This window comes from Coloeus monedula (genome assembly GCF_965178545.1).
Source record: "Coloeus monedula genome assembly, chromosome: 5".
Classification (NCBI taxonomy): Eukaryota; Metazoa; Chordata; class Aves; order Passeriformes; family Corvidae; genus Coloeus; species Coloeus monedula.
Window position 1 is genome coordinate 32,276,684 of NC_138785.1, and position 21,986 is coordinate 32,298,669.

The following is a 21,986-nucleotide window of genomic DNA, read 5'->3' on the forward strand; positions in this document are numbered from 1 at the left end:
TAATGGCTTAGTTGCGGGGACAAGAAAGTACGTCCACTTGTACATCTTAGGGCATAAACCACCGTAATTTAATCTTCCAGTTACAACTGACTGCAGACTACAGAGAGAACACAGGCAAGAGAAACGGGGCAGAGGCTTATAATTGATCTGGAAACTGCTTGGAAGAAGAGGAGAAAAACTATTACTAAGTGACTAGAAGAATAAAGACAATTGTGGTCTTCACTAACCAACTGCTAGTACTGCAATTAGCACACAAGGAATATGGCAGAGTATTTTCCTTATTTCCTTTAGCTCTTGCTAAATAGAATTTCTACACCTTCAAGCTGTCCAGAAAATGTACTTGCCTGTCTGTAGTCCTACCACAAACAAGACTTGGCAACTAAGTTATGAGCACTGAGTAGTTAATAACTGCTGACAACACACAACCTCAAGGACAATAAGCATAGTGAATGAGTGCATTCTCAAAACATTGGAGAAATAACATATTCTGAAAAAGAAGTCAAACAAAACGGGTCTTAGCCATGCATTTCATGTTTTTTATTGTGCTTGCATCACTTTTCATTTCAAAATCTGTAAAAGTTTCTAATAACCATTTATTTATTTAATTCCGCTGTTTGCCATGGTCTCTGCCCTGCAGACTCCTTTCCCTTTCACTTCAAATGGAACTCCTTTGTACGTAGCAACACACTGGTCATTGGTATGAAGATCAGGTTGGATTTGCTCCCAAATCTTCTTCTTTGGATTAAGTTCCTTCTCAGGATCTCCTGTTTCAAAACAAAGAATAACGTCATAACACACAACTCAGTGCAAGAGCTCTATGTACTTGCACATCTGTGACAGCCCACATAGCATCACTGCACACACTTTTAAGGGAAAAATCCCCCAACATTCCTTTTGATTCTCAAAATGAAAACTTTGATTGGAATTAGGAAGTGTCTAGGAAATGCCTCCAGAACCTCTCTGAAAATGAGGATCTTTCAAGGTTAAAAGGTTATATCAGACAACAAGCACTGTCAAAAGGAAGAAATTAGACCATTGGTGTTAGTTTATACTACAGACCAAAAGAATTCCCAAGAATTAAGTACATATGGACCACACAAGTACACTGCTCATCAAGACAGGTTTGTCAGCATCTTAAGTTTAGGAATTAATTATGTTTTTATAAGCAATTAAGTACATTTAGCAGATGCTGCTACAGTTGAGGAATACTGAACTTAGACAAGAATAGTACAGAGGTAGAATACTGACATATAATTTTAACCCCAAGTTTCAACACTGCTCTTCTACATTTTGTACTGTTTGATGACAAGCTCTGGTGCCCAAAGTAACAGAAGCAGAAGTTAGCTACAGTTTCAGCAAGTATGGCCTCAGTCTTGATAAGCCTCAGTTTCCTGCTTCAATGGATACATCATGGTAAGATACCTACACCCTAGAGGTATTGACAGTCTAACTACATTAGCAAATCGGACTACTTAAGGATCTCTAATGACCACAAAATGCAAGTTTTTTCTATTAATGTTTTGTAATTTTGTCAACAAATTAGATAGCATAGTAAAGTACATTTTTCCTATTTTTAAATAAGCATGAAATGCAAAGTATAGAAACAAAACAAGCTAAATAATCTTGCTGCAAAGATACTGAATAAACTGCTGCCTGCTGATACAATCTAGATAAAACAAAACAGCAAATTCACTGTACTATTATTTTCTGTTCAAAGGTCAAGTAAGTTTAATGTCTTAACTCTAAAACAATACAGATTCTATTAAAAAATTTCATTAAAAATAATTTAATCATAACATTGTTGTGTGCTTTTAACTTCTTGTGCATCACAGGCAAGACAAATAAAATACCCCACAAGAATTGCACATTTAAATACCAAAAGGAATCTCACGCTATTTCATTGCTGCAACACTGTATATTTTTACTTGCTTGTAGTGCCATATTGGCACCATTCTGACTAAACTATCAAAATCAAAAGTTCAAGAACAAGCAAGAATCAAAAACCAAATCCTAGTAATCGTATCATCCCTGACATTCTCTCAGAGGAAGAGCTCTCCAAGTGAGCAGAACATCAAGTACTCCCAAGCTGCACTACAAAGTGTTCCCAAAGGTTTAGGAAGAAAAACTAAAACTACAGGGATTTTAACCTTTACCTTTTTACCTTTTACCTTTTTCTAGTAGCTGGTTGAAATTCATCACTGCTTGGTAAGTCCTGACTGACTGACCAACAAGTGGTTAAAAACTACTGCTTCATGCCTTATTGGTAATCTCCTGTAAATGTTTTCAATAGTTCAGTCTACTCACATTCACAATGCCTGCAAACCTGGATTATTTCTGTCTGTAGATGGGTCTAATTCTGTAGCTTCTATATATGCAAGAGAAGCAGACTGGGCCAGATTTCTCTGTGAAGTAAGCTAGCCTCACCAGAGCAGTATTTAATAATGCAATCAAGTTATTTCACAAAGAGAGTGAATTTAGTATTTCAAAGAAAAATCAGTAATAACATTAATAATTATCTTTATATAATATTTATAATTATTAGTAAACAGAGGAAGAAATTTAACTGCGTTAATTGCCTAAATAATTACACTATTAAATAAAAATTATTAAATGTTTAGAGCTAACTGTGCATTTTCACAAAAATAAATTAGCTTAATGCTCAGGTTCATGAACAAAGGCAAACTTGGATTTAGACCACAGTGCATGCATACAAACTAATAAAACCATTAAACAGAATGTTAAGTGATCCATTGTGCATTTTCCTTCCCCTCTTCAAATATTAAAAGCACATGATTTTTTTTTTTCTTCAGTAAGAAAAACCCCATACTTTTATTATAAAAAACACGTTTTGGATGTTAATAAATTTCTTTGGAATCCTGCGTCAAGCCCCCTTGGGATCTGTGGTGAGCTAATATTAGATTAGCATAGGCACCAATTTTAAATACTACCAGAGCTTTAAGCTGTGCATTTTCCTATGCCTTCTCCTCACTGCATTCCTTCTTCCCAGAAAATATTCTTTAGAAGAGTTTCTATAAATAAAATAAATTGAAGCTTTTAATCGTTTAATCAGCTTTCCACTCTTCTTTACTGAAAATGAGCCAAATAAGAGGTCCCAAATTTTGTTAAACATGTCATTCCATCTTGAAGTTTCAATACTACAAAAAAATTTTCGTAATAAGCAAGAAACCTCTCCATTTTGTAACAGCTCAATAACTACTGTAGGAATAGATCTCAGCGCAGCAAGGGGCAAAAGGACACAATGATGTGTGACTTTACTTAATGCCACTTACCCCACAGTGAATTGTAACCGTGCAGCTGAAGGAAAACATGAATACTCTCAAGCTTCGATTAAAGAAACCTGCTAACTACAGGCTAACGACTGCACTCCAGGTTTACCACTTTTTATTTTTCTAGAGATAGTAATTTCCTTAATTGCTAGTGATTCTTAGACCAGAATGATAATTTAATTCTATATTTATATAATTATAAGTAACAGATTTCTGGTTCCTGTGGCATCAAAGCATCTGTCACTGCTATCAGAAAACAGATTTCACAGTTAGCTGTGAAATCTTTAAGCATTATTGCTGTCTTAAGGCTTTGTAGGCTTTGTAGGAGGTTATAGAATTTACAAACACACACACACGACAGAACAATTCTTCCACAGTTTAAAAATCAGACCTTTTCCAGTGAAGTAGGATAAAAAATTTTATCAAGTTTTGAATGCAAAAAAGGCCCAAGAGATCTTGAAGATTCATGCACTGGAGTATAGAACAGTGTTAAAAATTCCACTGAGGGCAAAGACATCAAATAAACAAACAAAACAGAACAATACTCCAGGCAACAGCATTCTTTATCAAATCTCTCCTCTGTAACACCCAAGATGGTTCTAGGTAAACACTCCAGTTGCTACAGAAAAAAAATTTAAGTGGTTTGAAACAAGATACAATTGGTTTACTTCAACTAAAACAACCAAAGAAAATTAGTCTGTATCTCATGAATATTGTGTATGATGGAGAGAGAAGACTTAAAAATAACTCAATTCCAAGCTGCTTGATAGACAGCTGCGTGCATTTTAGAGTTGCTTTATTGTTGCCGGTGGTGCTTCTGTTGCTTCACAGGCTTTCATACTTCAGACTTAAATAAGACCCAGCTGTCCTTTCTATTTTAACTTCAAGGATTCCAACTGAATCTTTATGCTTTACAGTTACATTTAAAAAAAAATTGATCAGAATATAAACGGTTACAATTAAGCATTGAAATTAAATGACATGTGACACAACAAGGAGTCTATCCTCCTGGTAACATCATCAGGGAAGTGCCAGATGGTCTTTGAGGAGAGAGCAGCAGCTAAGAAGCATGAGGTTTTAACACAAAAAAGGTCAGTAGAAGATAGATGTTCAACCCCATTAAAAACTGAGAAATAGTTTTCCAGTCTCCCAGTGAGTTTCCCCCTATCTTAGTTTACAACAGCAACATTAAAAAGACAAGAACCCAACAAATAAATTTACAGAAGCAGATGTCACCATGATTTTGTAAGTCTCCATCTACCAATGCTTTTTTTTGCATCTTCCTACTCAAGATAGTAAAATCTCAAGACTTAGAACTCTTTGAAATAAGTTTTAGGTAAGAAAAAGACAGATCACTTCGCACTATTAAGCATTAGGTAAATTTTCAAAGTCAGTGATTAGCTTTAATCTCATACCTACAAAATTTTCCAAGCAGCTCTTTATGAAGCATTAGAGAACAGTGCCACATTTCAGACTACAATCTATAGCCCTGGATATATACACCTGGCAAACAGGTTGTAAAGACCTTAATTTGGCACTCATCAGAGCTCCATGTCTTTGGCTGCCCACCAGAAGGAAACGATATAATGCACACAAAACCTTGTGTCACTGGCTGCAAGCCTTCAGAGCTAGAACAATTTACACACCACCTTTAGCTTATTCTGTATCTTTTAAGGATCAAAATGTCAACACAGTGTCTGCATACTGTAACAGATGGGAATAATTTTAGAACAAATATTTCTATAACTGATTGCTCTAGGAAAAGCTTTTTGCCACTGTAAAAAAACCAAACAACTGAAGTCAAATAGTTCAATTATTTTGACAGAACTCACTTCATTAGTCATGTGCAAGAATAGATATGCTGGTGAACAGAAAATAGCAGTACTACCCAGCTCTCCCATTTTCAAATGCCAGGCATATGAAGCTACTTGAGATATAAGTTCGGAGTAAGGCTATATCTTAGACAAAAGCAAACAAAAAAAGACCCTCAAGCTGGGCATAGGGCGTTTTTGAGGGGTGAACTTGTATATCATTTTGCAGGGCCTATACACTAGAAATGTTTATTCTACAACTTGATGCTCTCTTGCACATCCATTTCCACAGCAACAGAAGGCAGTATGAGAGTATTCTTGCAGGTAACAAAGGTCCAAGATTTAATCCATCTTTACTCGCTATATGTGATAACAACTAGAAGCTACAAGTGTTAGTATTCCTGCAATTTAGTCAATGCAATTGCTGAAGCATTTAAGATTTCAGTATAGCTTACCAATTCTGCATCTCAACTAGCAAACTTGCTATATTTTTAATACAGGAAACTAAAACTGAAAAAAACAAATGCTGCCAGACTGATTTCCTTTTTAAACACAGTATTATTTTAAAGTATTTTCAATTGGAGCATTAAATCTCAGCAAGCTGAGCTAATTTTCTGTTTCACAGAGCACCTAGACAGAGCATTGCTTCCTTTATCATATTCCAACCAAAATATATATATATTTTTAAAGCATCACAATTTCACTCTTGGGAAGTATAAAAAAAATTATATATATATATATATATATATACACACACATATATATTTCTGAAAGGTATTTCATGCAAATATGTTTATGCATAGAGCTTGCCAAGAGGTTTATAAATCAAAATGCTGCTGTACAGCTAGAAATTGTCAGAAGTACAATAGTTTAAAAAGGTTAATATGGTTCTATGCAGAAAATAAAGTTACACCATCTTCTCACATGTGAAAGCCAAGTTTTGAACAACAAATTCACCTTGAAGATGAATACTTCATTGATAAATGCACACACATACACTTTCATCCACTATGGGAAATACTGGGAGTTGGACCACATTTTTTTTATGTTAAAGCGATGCAGCGATCCTGACCAGAAGAGCACTGTTCATCAAAACCTCTGTGATCCACTTAACAGTTAACCTGAGTAGATCTGAGCTTGGGCTGTGCTGCACAAATTCCTAAATTCTTAGGGTACAGGATAAAGCTAGGCAGCTGATCGTAGGAGAGGAGCCTGCAGGCAGGCAGCTCCCATCTGGCATCAGCAACTGAGCCTCCTGTGTGTCCTCACCTTTATGGAACAGGGCAGCACCAAGTTCTCACACAAACTTCCTTTATGATTGACAGTCGCAATGAGTAAAAAAAATACGGCAATAACTCAAACAACAGAGAGGGAAGAAACTCTCCTTATGGACAGGGAGCACACAGCATGCCGCAGGTACATTCCCATCATCTGCGCAACCTAAGATTATTTATACTAGTCTTTCTTTTCACACTCAGCTCTCATAAACAGCATTTTAAATGACACTTTAGTCTGAGTCTTTAGTCTGAGTGGCTTTTTACTGGGATCATAATGAACCAGCACTTCCTGATGAAAACACTCATAACCATTATAAAAATAACAAAGTAACAGTGCTAACAAATACAGCAACAGAAGATGATCTGACTGTATCCCTTTCAGACTGAGAATAATGAACTGGCATTTGGGTAGGAGGGAAGCATTCATCCACATGATAAATCTGTGATGCTTTATTTGAGTTCCCAATATGCAGCCAAAAATTAATCCTTTTTATAGAGGTTGAAGAAATGGAAAAATGGACGAAAAATCATCTTTTGATAAAGTTTAGATTTGGTTAAATTCTTATTTATATTCTGAAAAAATATGGATTTATTGATTTAATTAAGTGGGAAGAAGTCCAATGTCTCTCTTTGGAAACCTAAGAAGACACTTCATCCCAGACAAACAAAAAAACCCTGGTGTTTCGGGCTCCTCTCATGAATAGACTTCCACCCCTTCTATCCTCTCCATCTCTTCCTCCTCAAAAAAAAACCCCTCCCCAAAGTTCTGACACTTTCACTACAGGGAGGAGCTGGAATTAGGAATTTAATACTTCATCACTTACACTGAGACACTGTGAAAGATGCTTTACATTTGCTTGTTGTAACTTGCCAAGTGCAACTATGTTTAGCCATATATTTCAAAGCTGAAATACTTACTGAGACTTAAAGGAATGGGATATTTTACATTTAGTTCTATACAACTTTATCAAGTTACAATTTTTTGACAGATGATACAGTATTTTTAATCCTTTATTTACACAATATTAGCATGTAAATTAAAAAAAAAAAAAGAACTAATTCAGAAAATTCCAACAAAAAACCCAACCAACTTTAAAAAAAGCTCTTTGATGTGTTTCGATGCTGAGGCCACATTGGCATACCTGTTTCCATCATTTTCCCAAATATCTACTTACCAGGAAAACCTTCAAAAGTGATTCTGTCCCCAGGTACTGCTCCAGGTGGGGGAGCCAGAATTTCCACTTTTTCTGGGGAGCTGGCACACATCACCATTGCTTGAGACACCACTCCTCTCATCTTTGCAGGTTTCAAGTTACAGAGAAGTACTGCCATCCGATTCTGCATCTTGGGGGAGGAAAACAGAAGGATATGAGCACTTAAAATGCCATGTGGTTCTGGGGACTCCCATTATTTTATCACAACGAAAGAAATACAGTGACGAGATCTTACCATGATAAGCGAAGTGTAAGAGAAGCACGTAGCAACAGATTCACAATTTTAACGCCTGGACACCAGTAACATAACATTTAAACCCCTTAAGAGCTGGCCAGTGAATAAGGGATTAAATGCTGAAATGTGACATATTTATCATGGAAATATGTAATATGCAATTCAGAAATCTAAAAAACAGGCGAGGCATTTCACTTGCATTCCCATCTTTATTCATTACAGACCACCACTTTAGTCTACTTTCATTACAGCACTATTACCAAGCAATTTCTATTTAATGATGATAATAACAACAACAAAACCAGTCTGCAAATTAGGCTCATAGGTAAAAATTTCAAACTGTATCCTGGAAGCTTAGAGGTCTTTTACATAATGAGCTCACTTGAATCTTAAATTTTATCTTATTTAACCCAAATGTCTTGAATTTTTTTTAGTCACTAAAAATGGCTGTATATACTGTACACTGAATTTGTTAGAGCAAACCTGTGAAACTACGTTTCTCTGGGTTTTGTTTTATTTTAATAAAAATTACAGTAGTAAACCAGAGAAAATATACTTTGTTCAGAAAAACTGCCACACTTTGGACTATAAAGCAAACCACACTTTCACAACTAATAAAAATGAAACCCTGAACATTCTTAAGTGACAAAGTAAAGATGTCTTAATTACCATGCTACTAGTGCACATTATATATATATATTTCATATTTCTAGATTTTGGTCTTTGTGCATCACTACACAAACTTTCAACAAAACCTGCAGGATTAATAATTAATAAAACTCATATGATTGACTATTTCAAATACTGTGTATTTTCCAAGTAGAACACTTTAAAAAGCAAAAATATAAATAGCCAAAATGAAGCAGTTGCTAAGGAAAAAGTTGATCTTGCATAAGTTTCAAGCCAGCCCACTGACTGAAAATTTCTCAAGTTATTGCTATGGAAATAAATAGCCCAAAACACAAAAAATGGTTGTAACATGTCAGTGACTAAAATGCAAGTTGTAGTATTATCTAGCACTGAATTACCACTATTGAATGGAATGCTAATTACTGGGTGGACAACACAGCGATCTAGAAAGAAAGGAGTTCAAGGCATTTAAATGGAAGAAAAAGTTTCTGCTATAAAAATCAGAGTATATAGTTTATAACAGATGTAAGTGTAATGTGTCCTCTTACAACAAATGTAGAATAGAATGGTAGAACTGTAGAATAGTATTTCTGGAGGATGATGGTGGCCTTTTCCCTGCTTGTTAAGATACACTCCCTGCATTTCTGTTCTTCACTTCTGATCACTGACATGAGGTTCTCTTAGGTTAAAGAGGATTTCAGGAGGAGACAAAAAGTGACACTGGAGAATTGCCTGAATTTCAAGAACAATTACCTGAAACAGGTATCAATGCTAGAAACACAAAGATCCACTTCAAAAAGCCAAATGCAGTGGCAGAAAAGCTGTCAATTCCTTTTGACATTTCAGAAATTTCCACAATTGTTCCCAGCTGTCAAAAGAGCTCAGCAATGGCATGGTCCACCTCATGCCAACATCCTTCCATATCCCTATTACTTGTGACACATCTGTTCATGACAACAGAGGGTGCAACTTCTGACGTGGCTTCACCACCATGTGAACAAAAACACAGCCACATATAAAGCGGGCAAGCAAGACGTTTTCACACCCATAAATAACTTGCACCGTATACTGAAATGTTAGTGAAGATACACACTGTGCTTCCTAACCAAAAGTAAAATCAGATGATACAAATACTACAGCCTCAAACACTGCTAAATTACCACATCAAACACCAAAATCATGAACAGCTGAATTTTTTTGTGAAAAAATTTATGGCTATGGTCCTTGATCTGATGTATATATTTTTATTTCAATATATGGCAGTAGACACATGCCAGGCCTTCACATTTTTGAACACTTCAAAAAACACAAAAAGATGGAAGCTTGCCCCTAAGAATTTACTGTCTTAATAGAGACTTGCCAAAACCAAAAACAGACACGCAAACAAATTGTTCTCAAAGAACGTGCAAGGATGATTCCTAATTCTCTGCTAATGAGCACTTCAGATTATTCTACCACTCAGAAAGAAGGTTAAAGAGAAAAGACTCTTGCTGCCATTTCATTCTATGCACTTCACGTTTGTAAGTCTTAAAAGCCATTTAGAATGGCTTTTAAGATGCTTTCTTCTACATACTTTCTTGAAAGCAGACTGCTAAAAGCAAGCAATTTGAGATTTTGTCCACTGCAAATCCAGTAAGTGGACACCATAGGGTGATCAGTGCAGAACAGTTACTATAGTCAGCCTTTCTTTATTTTTTTGATTCAGTAACTTTGTGTAGCATAAAAAGAATCACAATTTTAATTGCTTCCTATGTTTGCAGTCTTACCATGGGGACAGGGTGCAAACAAGGACTGAAAAGACATTTAAGAAAGTGGAGTTTTTTCCAGACTAAGACCAATTCCTTCATGATCCATTTTGCAGTTGCTCAAACAACAATGTATTAAATGTCGAGCTTGAATTTGAATTTAGGAGAAGCCTTCAGTCAATTCCTCTCCCCCTCTAGAAGAGGTGTGAAAGCAGAACTTAATCTTGAAGCCTTAGGTTGTTCAAAGGCACCCATAAACCATCTGTGTCAAACACCAAAGTGTATTAACTAAAAGAAGCACAGAGGCAGATTCTATTCTGCACAAGGAAGCAAAAATATGCATTTTGAATTCCACTGTTGTTTAAGCTATTTATTGCCAGCTAAGCTGAATTTACATGCTCTCTGCTTTACTTCTTGCCAAATATTTCAACAGGCTATAAAAGAGAATTGGAAGGCAAAGGTTTCGAAAGTTTGGATCATACCAACAAAGGTACTATGATTTCTCTACTACATAGTAGGAAACCTAAAGAAGGGTAACATCTGTTTAGTTTCGGAGTCCAGTGTGTACCAATGGCAGAGGAACTGGAATAAGATCCCAGGATAGAAGCACTGCAATCAGAAACTGATTTGGGGAAAGGGTACTTCTCTGGCTTCTGGCAAATGTTGTTAAGCATTACTTCCATCTGCATTTTATTTTTGTTTTCATGACTGTACAAGTCTTTTAGCAGAATGAAAACATATCCTATAAACAGATGAATGTCTTAAGATACTTTAGGAAAGGAAAAGCTCTAAGTAAATAATTTTGTCAATACCTTATCCAGAGGAACATGTTTCACTAAACCGCTGACAACAGTCCTTGGGCTTGCTTCACCAACATCCACTTGCTCAACGTACAGAGTGTCTGCATCTGGATGCTTTTCAGCAGTAATAATGCAGCCAACACGAAGATCCAGACGAGAAACATCTACAGGTTTTGCATCACTACTTCCAGCAGCTGGCTGCTGTTTCTTCTCCTTCTTTTCACCTATCAAAGAACATTTTGTTCATGAAATTAACATTTAAAAAAGCACAACTAATGTATATGAATACTGCAAGGGAAAAGTGAACTACAATCTCTGAAATAAGCATAAATTCTCTGCAAAACACAAAAGAAGAGTAAAGAGTTAGCACCTCTATTACCAGTTTCCAGTGGTGAATCATCATACATACTTCAATTTACATCATTACCTCAACTAATTGCCACCTCCTGTTTGTAAAGTCACCCTGAATTTAAGTGCAGCTAACATGGGTAAGTGACATAAATACTCTGACAAAGGCCACATCAATAAGCCTGATAGTCCCATTTTAATACTTAGCAATTACCAGTAAGCCTTGCCATGGTGTTTCACCAGTAAAAGCAAACTAGGCAATCACAGTCCATCAGGTTACTAGTGCTTATCAGCATTATCAGCATTGTACACAGTCAGGAGCTGTGAACTCACTGCAACTGCACTGTCACAGCTGCAATGCAACTCTTCAAGATGACCTTAGCCAAAATTCTTCACTTCCCAAACTTAACAGTGCATGAAAATGCTCATAGTTTACAAGGTTCCCCTGGTGTGGTGTCTTTATCCCGTGATCATCATCCACACAGACTGTATAGTATAAAGCAACAGTGACTCAATGCTCCCCATACTCAGCTGCTTATTTAGATCATAGAGTCATAAAACATGCAATACAGCTTTCAAGATGAGCAAGTTACATCCAGTTTGTAGATAAGACTGTGCTGTTCAGGAGGCATTCAAGACTTGTTTAACAGCTATAATCTCTGGGAGATTAAGAAATGTCTAAGATGTTTACTAAATGTCTAAGATGCTTACTTTAAATTAGCATATTCAGTTATTCTTTCATCCAAGATAACTTACATATTAATGTAAACTAAACTCCCTTCTTTAGGGAGCAAAAAAGGAGAAGTGAACACAACATGCAATTTGATTTATTCATCATTGTTCCAGTACAGCCTGAAATAAATTATACATTCAATAATAAAAAGGCAGTATTTTTTTAATGTAAGCAACAGCTCTTCAAAAATATTTCAGCTCATTTATGATGAATGAAAAGCTCTAGTGATTACGACTGGGGTTTTTAATGTAATTGGCAATTAGATTAATAAAATCAGTCATATATACAATAATGTAAGAGAATCTGGAAAAAAAAAATCCCAATCCAAATAGCTGACATATAATATCTAAAATCATTTGAAAGACCTGCTAAATTTATCCTTGGTGTCATTCCACACTGCTCTCCGTGACATTTCTCTACAAGAGAAATTAAGTCTTTCATCAAAAGAGAACACAGCAAATGTGTACACGGTGCATATATACAGATACATAGAAAATATCCATTTCAATGCCACACGCTAAGGAGAAAAATGCTCTCCTTTGGCCAGTCTCAGAGTCAGTCCAGAATCAATACCCAGAGAAATCACACAGATGAGATTTGCATGAAGTAGAACAATGAATATGAGAATAACAGAGAGGAAACAGATGACACAGAGGACAGAAAGCAAAGGTATTTGAGATATTCCGTAATTTCATCAATTTCTAGACTTAAAACCAAATTTTACACATTGGTTACTTCAACTGTTAAATACAGTATCTACAACAGATGCTGAACTCCACAGAAATAACCTGTTCAGGGCTACTATTTAATGTTCATGATCTATTTCACCTTTTTCCAAATAGTCACTGGAAGGCAAAAGTCAACCATTGCTTTCCATATGAGATGAGCTCAGTTTGTCAGAGCATGGTGCTAATAACACTGAATTTGTGGGTTCAATCCCTGTATGGGCCATTCCCTTAAGAGGTGGACTTGATGATCCTTGTGAGTCCCTTTTCAACTCAGAATATTCTGTGATCTGTGCTTGTCTAACTGAGTCTAAGCTACTTGTATTGTACTTCCCCTCATCATATATAGAAAGTATTATTTTTCCTTACCAACTGAATACTTGCTCTGTAGCCACTGAATACTTGAGGGAAACAGTTAATTGCCTGATAAGATATGTGGCCTCTGCTTTTGTGTTTACAGCTCTATGGAATATTAATGCAGCAAAGACTGTAATACGTCAAAAAATATGAAATGGCTTGTAAGTCTCTGTACAGCTCACCAGAAAAATAAAAGAGACAGAGCACTATCATAATATCCAAATTCTGAAAACCTGTACAAATCTATTCATAGAAAATTAATAATAATCTGCATTAGAGAATGTGTGCAAAACATAGGTTTAAGTTACAAGATACGCTTGCATGAAAGTCCAGGTGTCCAACAGACATGCCTTGTTTTTTGTTGGTGGTGGTTTTTTAAATGAGGAAACAGAATTTGGCATGCATCCCATGCAAGGAAGAATCTGTAGCTTACTTGACAGCCTTCATTAGCTTCAAGTACTTTCAAGATTTAAGAGCTAGCACGACTCTTCCTACTGTAGCCGTATGAAAGCTTTTTTTCTGTGCTCAAAAACATGCAAAAGCACTTGCATAAATTAAATACCTCAACTGTCTATCACAGATAAGAAAAGTGAAGCACCTTTTTTTTCTACTTTTTCCTTCTTTTTCTTTTCTTCATCTTCACCTTGAATTTGATCTTTGGAACCAGAAGATGCTGTAACTGCTGTAGGTTGTGGAATATCCTCTGAAAATGAAGCTGTAGAAAGGGTTGTACCAGGAGGAACTGTGACCTGCTTTACTAAAATCAAAACCACAAAAGTTAGGGCAGTACCAGAACTTTGAACACTAACATTTTTAAGTGTCCAACATAAATGAAAAAGCAGAGAGAACTGAAAATTTTGCTTAATATACCTAAACCACAACTGCTGAGTAGTGAAGCACAACATTACAAAACACGTTTCAGAACTCAATCTATGTATGATAATTATCATCAGTTAAAACGAAGTGTTTGACTACATATTTTTTAAATAGGAGAAAGTGCTAAATACCAGAAAATACATAAGCAAATACCATCTCTTTTTATAGTTGATGTCAACATCTAGTTATTTTTTCTACCAATTCCTTATTTCCCATTTGTTTAGTTTCAGTTTATAGCTAGTTTCAATTTATAGCTCATCATACTGGAGACTATTCCATAAATGAGTTATGCACAAAATCCTTTTTATACAGTATTCAGATCATCCCTCAACTCTTATGATTAAACTCCAGAAACTGAGCCTGAATAATATGAAACTACCCGCAGCCCTAACATGATCTGTTGATTTCTCACATCCCTTCCCTAAATTCTCCACATTACCTTCAATAGCTCTTTAACCTGCTGATACAGAATTCTGGACATTGCACTATCAATCTTACCAGACGAAAGTGTACGAATCACCTCTCTTCTACATTCTGCTCTTCAAGAATCTCATCAAGGCTTTTAATCCAATAACTGTAGTGAGTAAGCACCATCCGTGCACTAGACAGTATCATCAAGGCTCCCTTTCCCAAGAAAGGATAGATTAGATGATTTTTGAACTTCCTTTCAATCCAGGCTGTTCTATGATTAACGACTGATAAATCCTTCTGATGTCACTATTATAGAATTCTCCATTCTGCATACATTTTGTTTTGTATTTCAGATATTTATTAACTTCCCTGAAGAACTGCACTTTGTTAGTTTGATACCTATCCTCTTCAACACAGAAATGATTTGCACAAATTATATTCTTATAAACGACTTTCTAAAATCATTTGAATATGAGATTTGTTCTACCAACAACCACGCGCTTATTAGTTAGGGAAAGTCTTTGTTTCTCAGATTTTTGAAAAAATATCTCATGATATTTTTGATCTTCTGTGTCCATCTAATTTCTGTGCTCAACTACTTAGTACTTTCAAAGCTAACAAACATCTATTTCCTTCATAAGAAAAGATATTAATTTAGTCCTACTACCACTTAGATGAACTAGCTAATTAAAGGAAGATGCACATCAAGCACTTCCTTTGCCATCTTGGACCAATATACCTTGAGACCTCTCTCAAGCAAAACAGATTCTGTGAAATATCCTACACCTGACAAGAACTGCTGCAGACTAACAGACAACAGAGAAATATACCTAATGGTTTGGTTTAGTACACGAAAAGGCTTTACTGGTGCCCAAAGGAGAAAAATAATTCTCTGTATTCACAACATATTAATCTTTTTAAAGACTGAATGTGCTGTTTTACCACTAAAACATTCAGTACAGTTGAATGCTAGCATCCAGATACTATCTTAAACAATTACAATACTGACAGCATGGGTAAAAATAGCAATAACTGTTGAGGGCAGAAGAGGATTTTAAAAGACAACATCCTGTATCTGAAACACTTCCATTTTGGGGAGGTTTTTTCTCTTTTCTTTTTTAATATGAAGTATATAATGATGGTACAAGCTGTATAGAACTACACAGAGGAGTGCAAAGAATAAAGAAGTCCAATGGAAGGCTGGTCTAAAGCACAGAATCATAAATTCAGAACACACTGTTTCTAATTTTACATTACCACAGCTTTCCTAGTTAAGTCCCTGACCATCTGTACTTTGCACTATGGCTTGATTTGTCCATAGTAATTTTTCAGTCATGCCAGATTAAATATTCAAAGTAGCAAGAAGAGTTAGACATGCAGCAATTTCTAAGGTATTACAAGGAGTTATTGTCATCAGTGAGGTTCGGGGTTTATTATGAAAGGCACTGAACAAAAACATACAAAGAACTAGTTCCACTTCTGATTAAGTTTGGTATATGGATCTGTCAGGCCTGCAGCTCATTAAAAAGTTGGAATCAAGCAACTTGTCATAGGCACGGAACCTAGGAAAATCCAGGATTTGCAGGAAGTACCATAAAATCACACACAAAAGGTAAAAATCAAGAAGAATTAAGATAGTTTCATGCTAACTACATCTATGTTGTATGAGAACAGCACTTTTTTCCCCACCTCCATTTCGAATTTCAGCCTGAATCAGCTCTTGTTTCAGCCCTTCAATTTCTTTCTTCAGTTTAGCATTTTCTACACGGAGCTTCTTCTCTTCTCGGAGAGATGCCTGCAAGACTAGAATTGACACATTAAAGAAACCAGGTTTCAGTAACTAGCATTCAATCACTTTGGACACAGAGGTTTCTTTTTAAAGAAAAGTGAAACATGGTGAGCCAAAAGCACGTAAGTGAAAACTTTCAAGGAGTGTATCATCAGAAATACTTAGGAATTATTTACTTTGTTGGAAATAGCCATTTTTACAATACTTACATAATCAAGTTGCCTCTCAATATACTATCTTCTTAGTCCCCTAAACAGAATCACAAGAAAAAACTCCAAGAAACCTACAGAAAAACCTTGATGATGTTTGTAATACACAGCACCTCAATTTATGGATACAGTGAAGTTAAGTACAAAATATCAAAGTTGAAGGTATGATACTCTTGAAAGAATGCCATAGTTGTGAAAAAGCAGTAACAAACTCAGGATAATGCGCGGTCTTGTGTTCTTTCCAACTCCCTTACTCCCTTCAAATGGAATCCTGTCCTATCAAATTTCCATAGTTTGTGTCATTAATTCTTCCTCATCCATACCTCTTCTAGATCAGAATAAGCAGCTTCGAAAACAAACAAACAAACAAACAAACCAAAAAAAAAAAACCAAAACCAAAACCCCCACAAACCACAGGACAGTGAAGTGGTGCTACTGTTACAAGTTTTATCTTGGAGAACTTGAAACACACTTTAAAGGCTGAGCACCACATATTCTCATTGTCTCCTATGAGCATTTACTGTTAACCATCTGGTCAGTAGGTTTAGCATAAGATAGGTAAATCCTTACTGGCTTTTTCCTTGAGCAGAGCAACTTGTTGCTTGAGGTACTCAATAACTTGATCGGCCTCTGCACCCTTCTGCTCCAGTCTGTTCAGCACTGCATTGTTGGCTGCCATCTTTACCAAAAAACGGGATAAAAACCTAGACAAACAACAGACAGCCTAAAATTAATAACTCCTTAATGCAATAACACTGTTATCTCTTACCACGTCAAAGTTCTCAAATCACTTGCTGAATAAAAAAGCATTGCTAAGTGAAAAGCTGGGCTCCCACCTCTTAATGCAAAGCCCAAACAAAAAGCAACGTTAAACAGAATCTGATGTTTGACAGCTGCTTTCAAGCATTTTGGAAGAAAAGCTATTTTCCTTCCCAGCTGCAGAAAATGTGTTCTCCCTTCATGAAACAGAAAAAAAAAATAAATCTACCTTCTCAGAAGGAAAGGTATGAATATATTTGGGGAGGGGGGGAAGGGGAGGGGGGAGGAAATAAAAGGGAAAAGATTGGACAGGAAAACACTGTATCCTGTGCTTGACTAAAAAAACATATATTAAGTGTATACCGATTTTATGGAGACGAAGAAAATGGAATCATCCCACAAAAATTTCCAAACTTTTCTAATAAATTTATTCAGAATATACTGAATATTTCATACATTGTAGTTGTGCATATATTAAGAATGTACTGTTGTTTTATTTTTCATACTGAGAATTCATGAGTATTTTTACTTATCATGGGTATAAAAAACTTTTATTAAGTTTACACCTTCAGAGTTATTTTAGCACCAATTTTGATTGTTCAGTTTCGTATCCACTGAAATGGAAGGGGCAGCACACAGATAACAAAGAAGCAGGGAACACAGCAAAGAGCACAAATAAATGCTGTCTAAACTTCTTTTATAGTATTCACTATTTACTAATGTTTCACAAAGTAGCTCTGCCTTGTGTACAGCCTTTATTTCTTGAAAGCTACCAAATCTGGCCTACCTTCCTTCTCAGCAACATTTGTGTCTAAACACAAGAGCTCAAATAGTGGCAACAGAATGATGAAATACAGTTACAGTCACTCATATCTGCAGCAGAAAGTACTTTTTCTCTCTCAGTATCTAAATGAGGAAAGAATCTGTTCAGTTAGTTTTTCAAACTAATAGCTGCCTCATCTGTAAATCAAGAAAACTTTTTACAGGTGGGAAGAAAAGATCTTTACAAGCAGTGGTGATTTAATTCCTGTGAGGTGACTTAATTCCTGTGGATTTGTCCATCACTGCAACAAAGGAAAGAATCGGTAAGAAAATGGCAATCCAGGCACGTGTTGGCTCCTCAACTTTATCAAAATCCAAAAATGCCTTTTCTCATATCAAACTGGCAGAAAACTTCCTATTTTATTCCAAGAATACTCTAACACTGTGATCTAAATTTGGTTTTAACATACAAATATTCCCTGTTGGGATATGTAGCAAAAGTCATGCTGAAGACAAAACAGATTAGAAGTAACTGAAAGGTAAACAGATACAATCACACTCATGCCAGTGTTAACATACTGCCTCAGCTGCATTCTAAGTATCAACACACATTTTATATCTGATCTTATGTTATAAATAACTCAAATCCCCACAGCAATATATCTAAATAAATAAATAAATAAATAATAGTTAAAAAACCCCAGGAAACAAACTGCAATTGTTCGGGAATAGTGTATTTAAAAGTTCCCAAAGTAAAACTCACAAAGCCAGAGACAGACATAATAGTCAGATGATGCATGGGGTATCTGGCAAATGTAATGCATGAACCAACATCCTGCCTTCTTTGCAATACAATACAATCAAAGTCTGTTTTACACACACTGTTCCACTTAGAGGTGTAAGAGTATTACTGCCATCACACCTTCCACTCATCCACAATAGTTTTTTTCTTTTAAAAGAAAGAAACTCTCCCAGAGCAAAGAGCAGAAAAATCTCTCCAGGACAACTAAATTAATTTTTATATTCAAATTAACCTCTGCTAACAAGAAAATAACTTTGTTTTCATGGGCAGACTGAAAACAGAGAGTTTTAAAAAGCAAAACAGTGATTCCAGTGAGTTACTAATTAAGATGTCAAATAGAAACAGACATAAAACTGTTATGGCACAACACAGCATAATACAAAGCCTGGGATATTACTGTCTGCATACCAGTAAGATTTCTTGCAAGCTACAAATTCTCTCAGGGGAACACAATACTAACAGTGGAAACGTTGCCAACAACAACAGAAATGCTACTAAAACTTCAAAGTGAATAGAATTGGTACATTTTATAGATTTTAGCCAAGTTGGCTAATGAACTGAAGATCTGGAAATGAAGTTACATGATTACAATTTTCCCACTTGTCAAATAAATTTCTGTAAAGCTAGTATTGAAACAATAACACAAAGGAATAGGTATTTCCGATGCTAATATAAAAAGGCAACAGGCTGAAGTGAACTGCTGCAGGAACAAGCACAGGAACCCATACAGCAGAGTGATAAAACTGTATCCAAAAAGGGCACATTAAAAAAAAAAAAACAAGATCCACCCTTTACTATAGAACACAAAACGCATCCAAAAAAAATTAGAACTGCAACAATGAAAGTTCACAGTTTTTCTGGTTTTTTTTTAGATTTTTTAACCTTTACCCTATTGGCCTCAACCTTAGAATATATCCAAATCAAAAACTGCACACACAAAAGACGCTTAAAACATAAACCTGGTCGTAGCTTACTCTTCAATATTAATATTGTCTATTGTTAAAAGCAAGAAAAAGCCAAAATCCCAATAAAATTAATGACAAAACTTAAAACTTAACCTCTAAAAATTAGTTTTGGCATCTATCGATAGTCTGAACATGGAACCAATTACTTTCCACTATTGGAAAAGCAATCATTAAACAGAAAAACCAAAACGACAAACAAACAAGCAAAATGAAAAGCAACACCTGAAATCGGAACACAACTGACTCCTAAAACCTAAAATAATTAGCTCTGAGCATTTTTTTTCCAGGAAGTTTCAAAAAGCTCAGTACTTTGAAGTTCTCAGCTTTTTCATGCAATGCTATGCTAATACCAACACACGAAGATTATAACTGCAGGAGATTTAACCACAAGTGCTGCCTCCTCCTCTCTTCCTCTCCCACTTACACATTAATTCCTTCATAATAAGAGGGTAAACTTTGACAGGTCACCACACCTGGGCAGCATCCTCCTCTGCACGGACCTTTGCTCCCACCCATCACTGCTCTTTGCTCTGTGCTCGCCATGGAGGAATCAAGTATTCCTGCGGCAAAGCTAATCCTATTCATCTTTAACAAAGAGCAGGTAACAATCACAAATGGCCCAGGTGGCATTCTCTGTGAGCCATATGTTTACGGTATGTTAATGAGTGGCTGCCGACCAAGACCTAAGATCTTATTTTCTCACTAGAGAGGAAAAAATAAAGATCTGCAAAAAGACATATTGGCTTTTCTATTAAGATGATCTGTTCAAATGTAACAGAACCAGTGGCTTATTCTAAAAGTTACCAACAACACAAAGGCAATTTCTCCAATGCTAACCAAAGTTCAGTAATTCAAACTATAGAAAAATACTTAATGTTAATTTCTCTTCCTAAGCTTTTGGTCTTAAATCTTAAGCAGATCTCTAATTAAACTCTTTTTCTTCCTTTGTGAGATTGTGGCAAACTTGTACAGCAAAGTATTCTACCTTCTGTAAAACACCAAGTACCAGCAATCACTTTGCTTCTGCAAGAAGTGTGTTCAGAGACTTCTATCTGAGCATCTTTTCAGAGTATGGTCATTTCTGGCAGACAATCTTACAAAAACCCATAAACCTAACAGAAAGTGCCAGCTGCTTGCCAGATTCTGCTTTCCTATGCTTTGCACTTCTATGAACTGTGAGGATACAGTGAATCAGATTTGAGAATCTTACATCACACCTTCTTATTCTGCAAGGTAAGGAACAACAGTTAGCAGATCAAAACAGAAGAAAGCAGACTGGTATGTTTTCTTTGGCTGAACCGAAGTATCACTGCAACTAGGCAACTCTTGTAACTCATCCCACTTTTTATCATCTTGGAGAATTGAGATCCATGCTTTAAAAATCAATTCTCTCTTAACAGTTTCTCCTAACTTCCGATAAGGTATTCTAGACCTGATGCTGTCAGCATCTTTGGCTAAGATTTAGAATACCTGATTTAACAATTTCACATTTTTGGTAGAAAAACTTAAGGTGTAGTTTTCAAATCTCAAAAATTAAACTACATAAAAAACCCCAAACCAAAACATAGGAGAGCTACAACTAATTAGTTTTGCAATCAAATCTTAGTTTTGACTCAATCATCCCCACACTTCATTCTAAGTAAAGCAAAGAAAATCAGCAGCAGTTCCCAATTTGTCTTAGGGAAGCAATAGCCGAAAGCACTTCGTTACAAATTTCCAATTAAATAGTTTTATTGCTAGGACATTTTGGAAATCAGGTATATTTAGTACATTTCATGCACTTATACCTATCACTACCACAAAAGACTGGGTATTTCACTGGTTTTATACCCATCATACATTGTAAAACACAATCATGGCTTTTACACCCAAATGTTCCTTCTCAGGAAATGCAATTCTAAAAGATCACATGATTCCAGGCTTGAACAGACAGAAAATAATCAGATTTACTTATTGGAAATGCAGGTTTTCCACAGTTTTATCTGTGGAAAAATATAATTCCTCAATTAAAAAAAAATTCCTCCATTAAAAAAAAAATTACTCTATCAAAAAAAAAGTCAGATATGGAGATGTTCACAAACAGTTTCAAAAAATATGACTTTTAAACCCATATAAAAAACAGGTAAAAGTATCAATAACAAACAGTATAATGCTGAGAAATAAGACAGAAGTATTCTAAGTATTAGATACTTTTGCACTGCATTACTGTCAAACCCACAGTTTCCTTGCTACAACAGAGCAAAGAAGACAT

The 21,986-nt window shown here is 35.7% G+C and overlaps 1 protein-coding gene across 1 annotated transcript in view; it reads right to left on the reverse strand.

Moving 5' to 3' along the window:
- Positions 1–528: 528 nt before the first annotated feature.
- AIMP1 (aminoacyl tRNA synthetase complex interacting multifunctional protein 1) overlaps positions 529–21,986 on the reverse strand; it is a 32,463-nt gene continuing 11,005 nt past the window's right edge. The window contains exons 2-7 of the mRNA XM_082281725.1: positions 17,018–17,151; positions 16,139–16,252; positions 13,761–13,919; positions 11,012–11,223; positions 7,551–7,719; positions 529–764 (exon numbers count right to left, since the gene is read on the reverse strand). Coding sequence (XP_082137851.1) covers positions 598–764; positions 7,551–7,719; positions 11,012–11,223; positions 13,761–13,919; positions 16,139–16,252; positions 17,018–17,151 — 955 coding nt within the window. The 3' untranslated portion in view covers positions 529–597. The remainder of the gene's footprint in view (positions 765–7,550; positions 7,720–11,011; positions 11,224–13,760; positions 13,920–16,138; positions 16,253–17,017; positions 17,152–21,986) is intronic.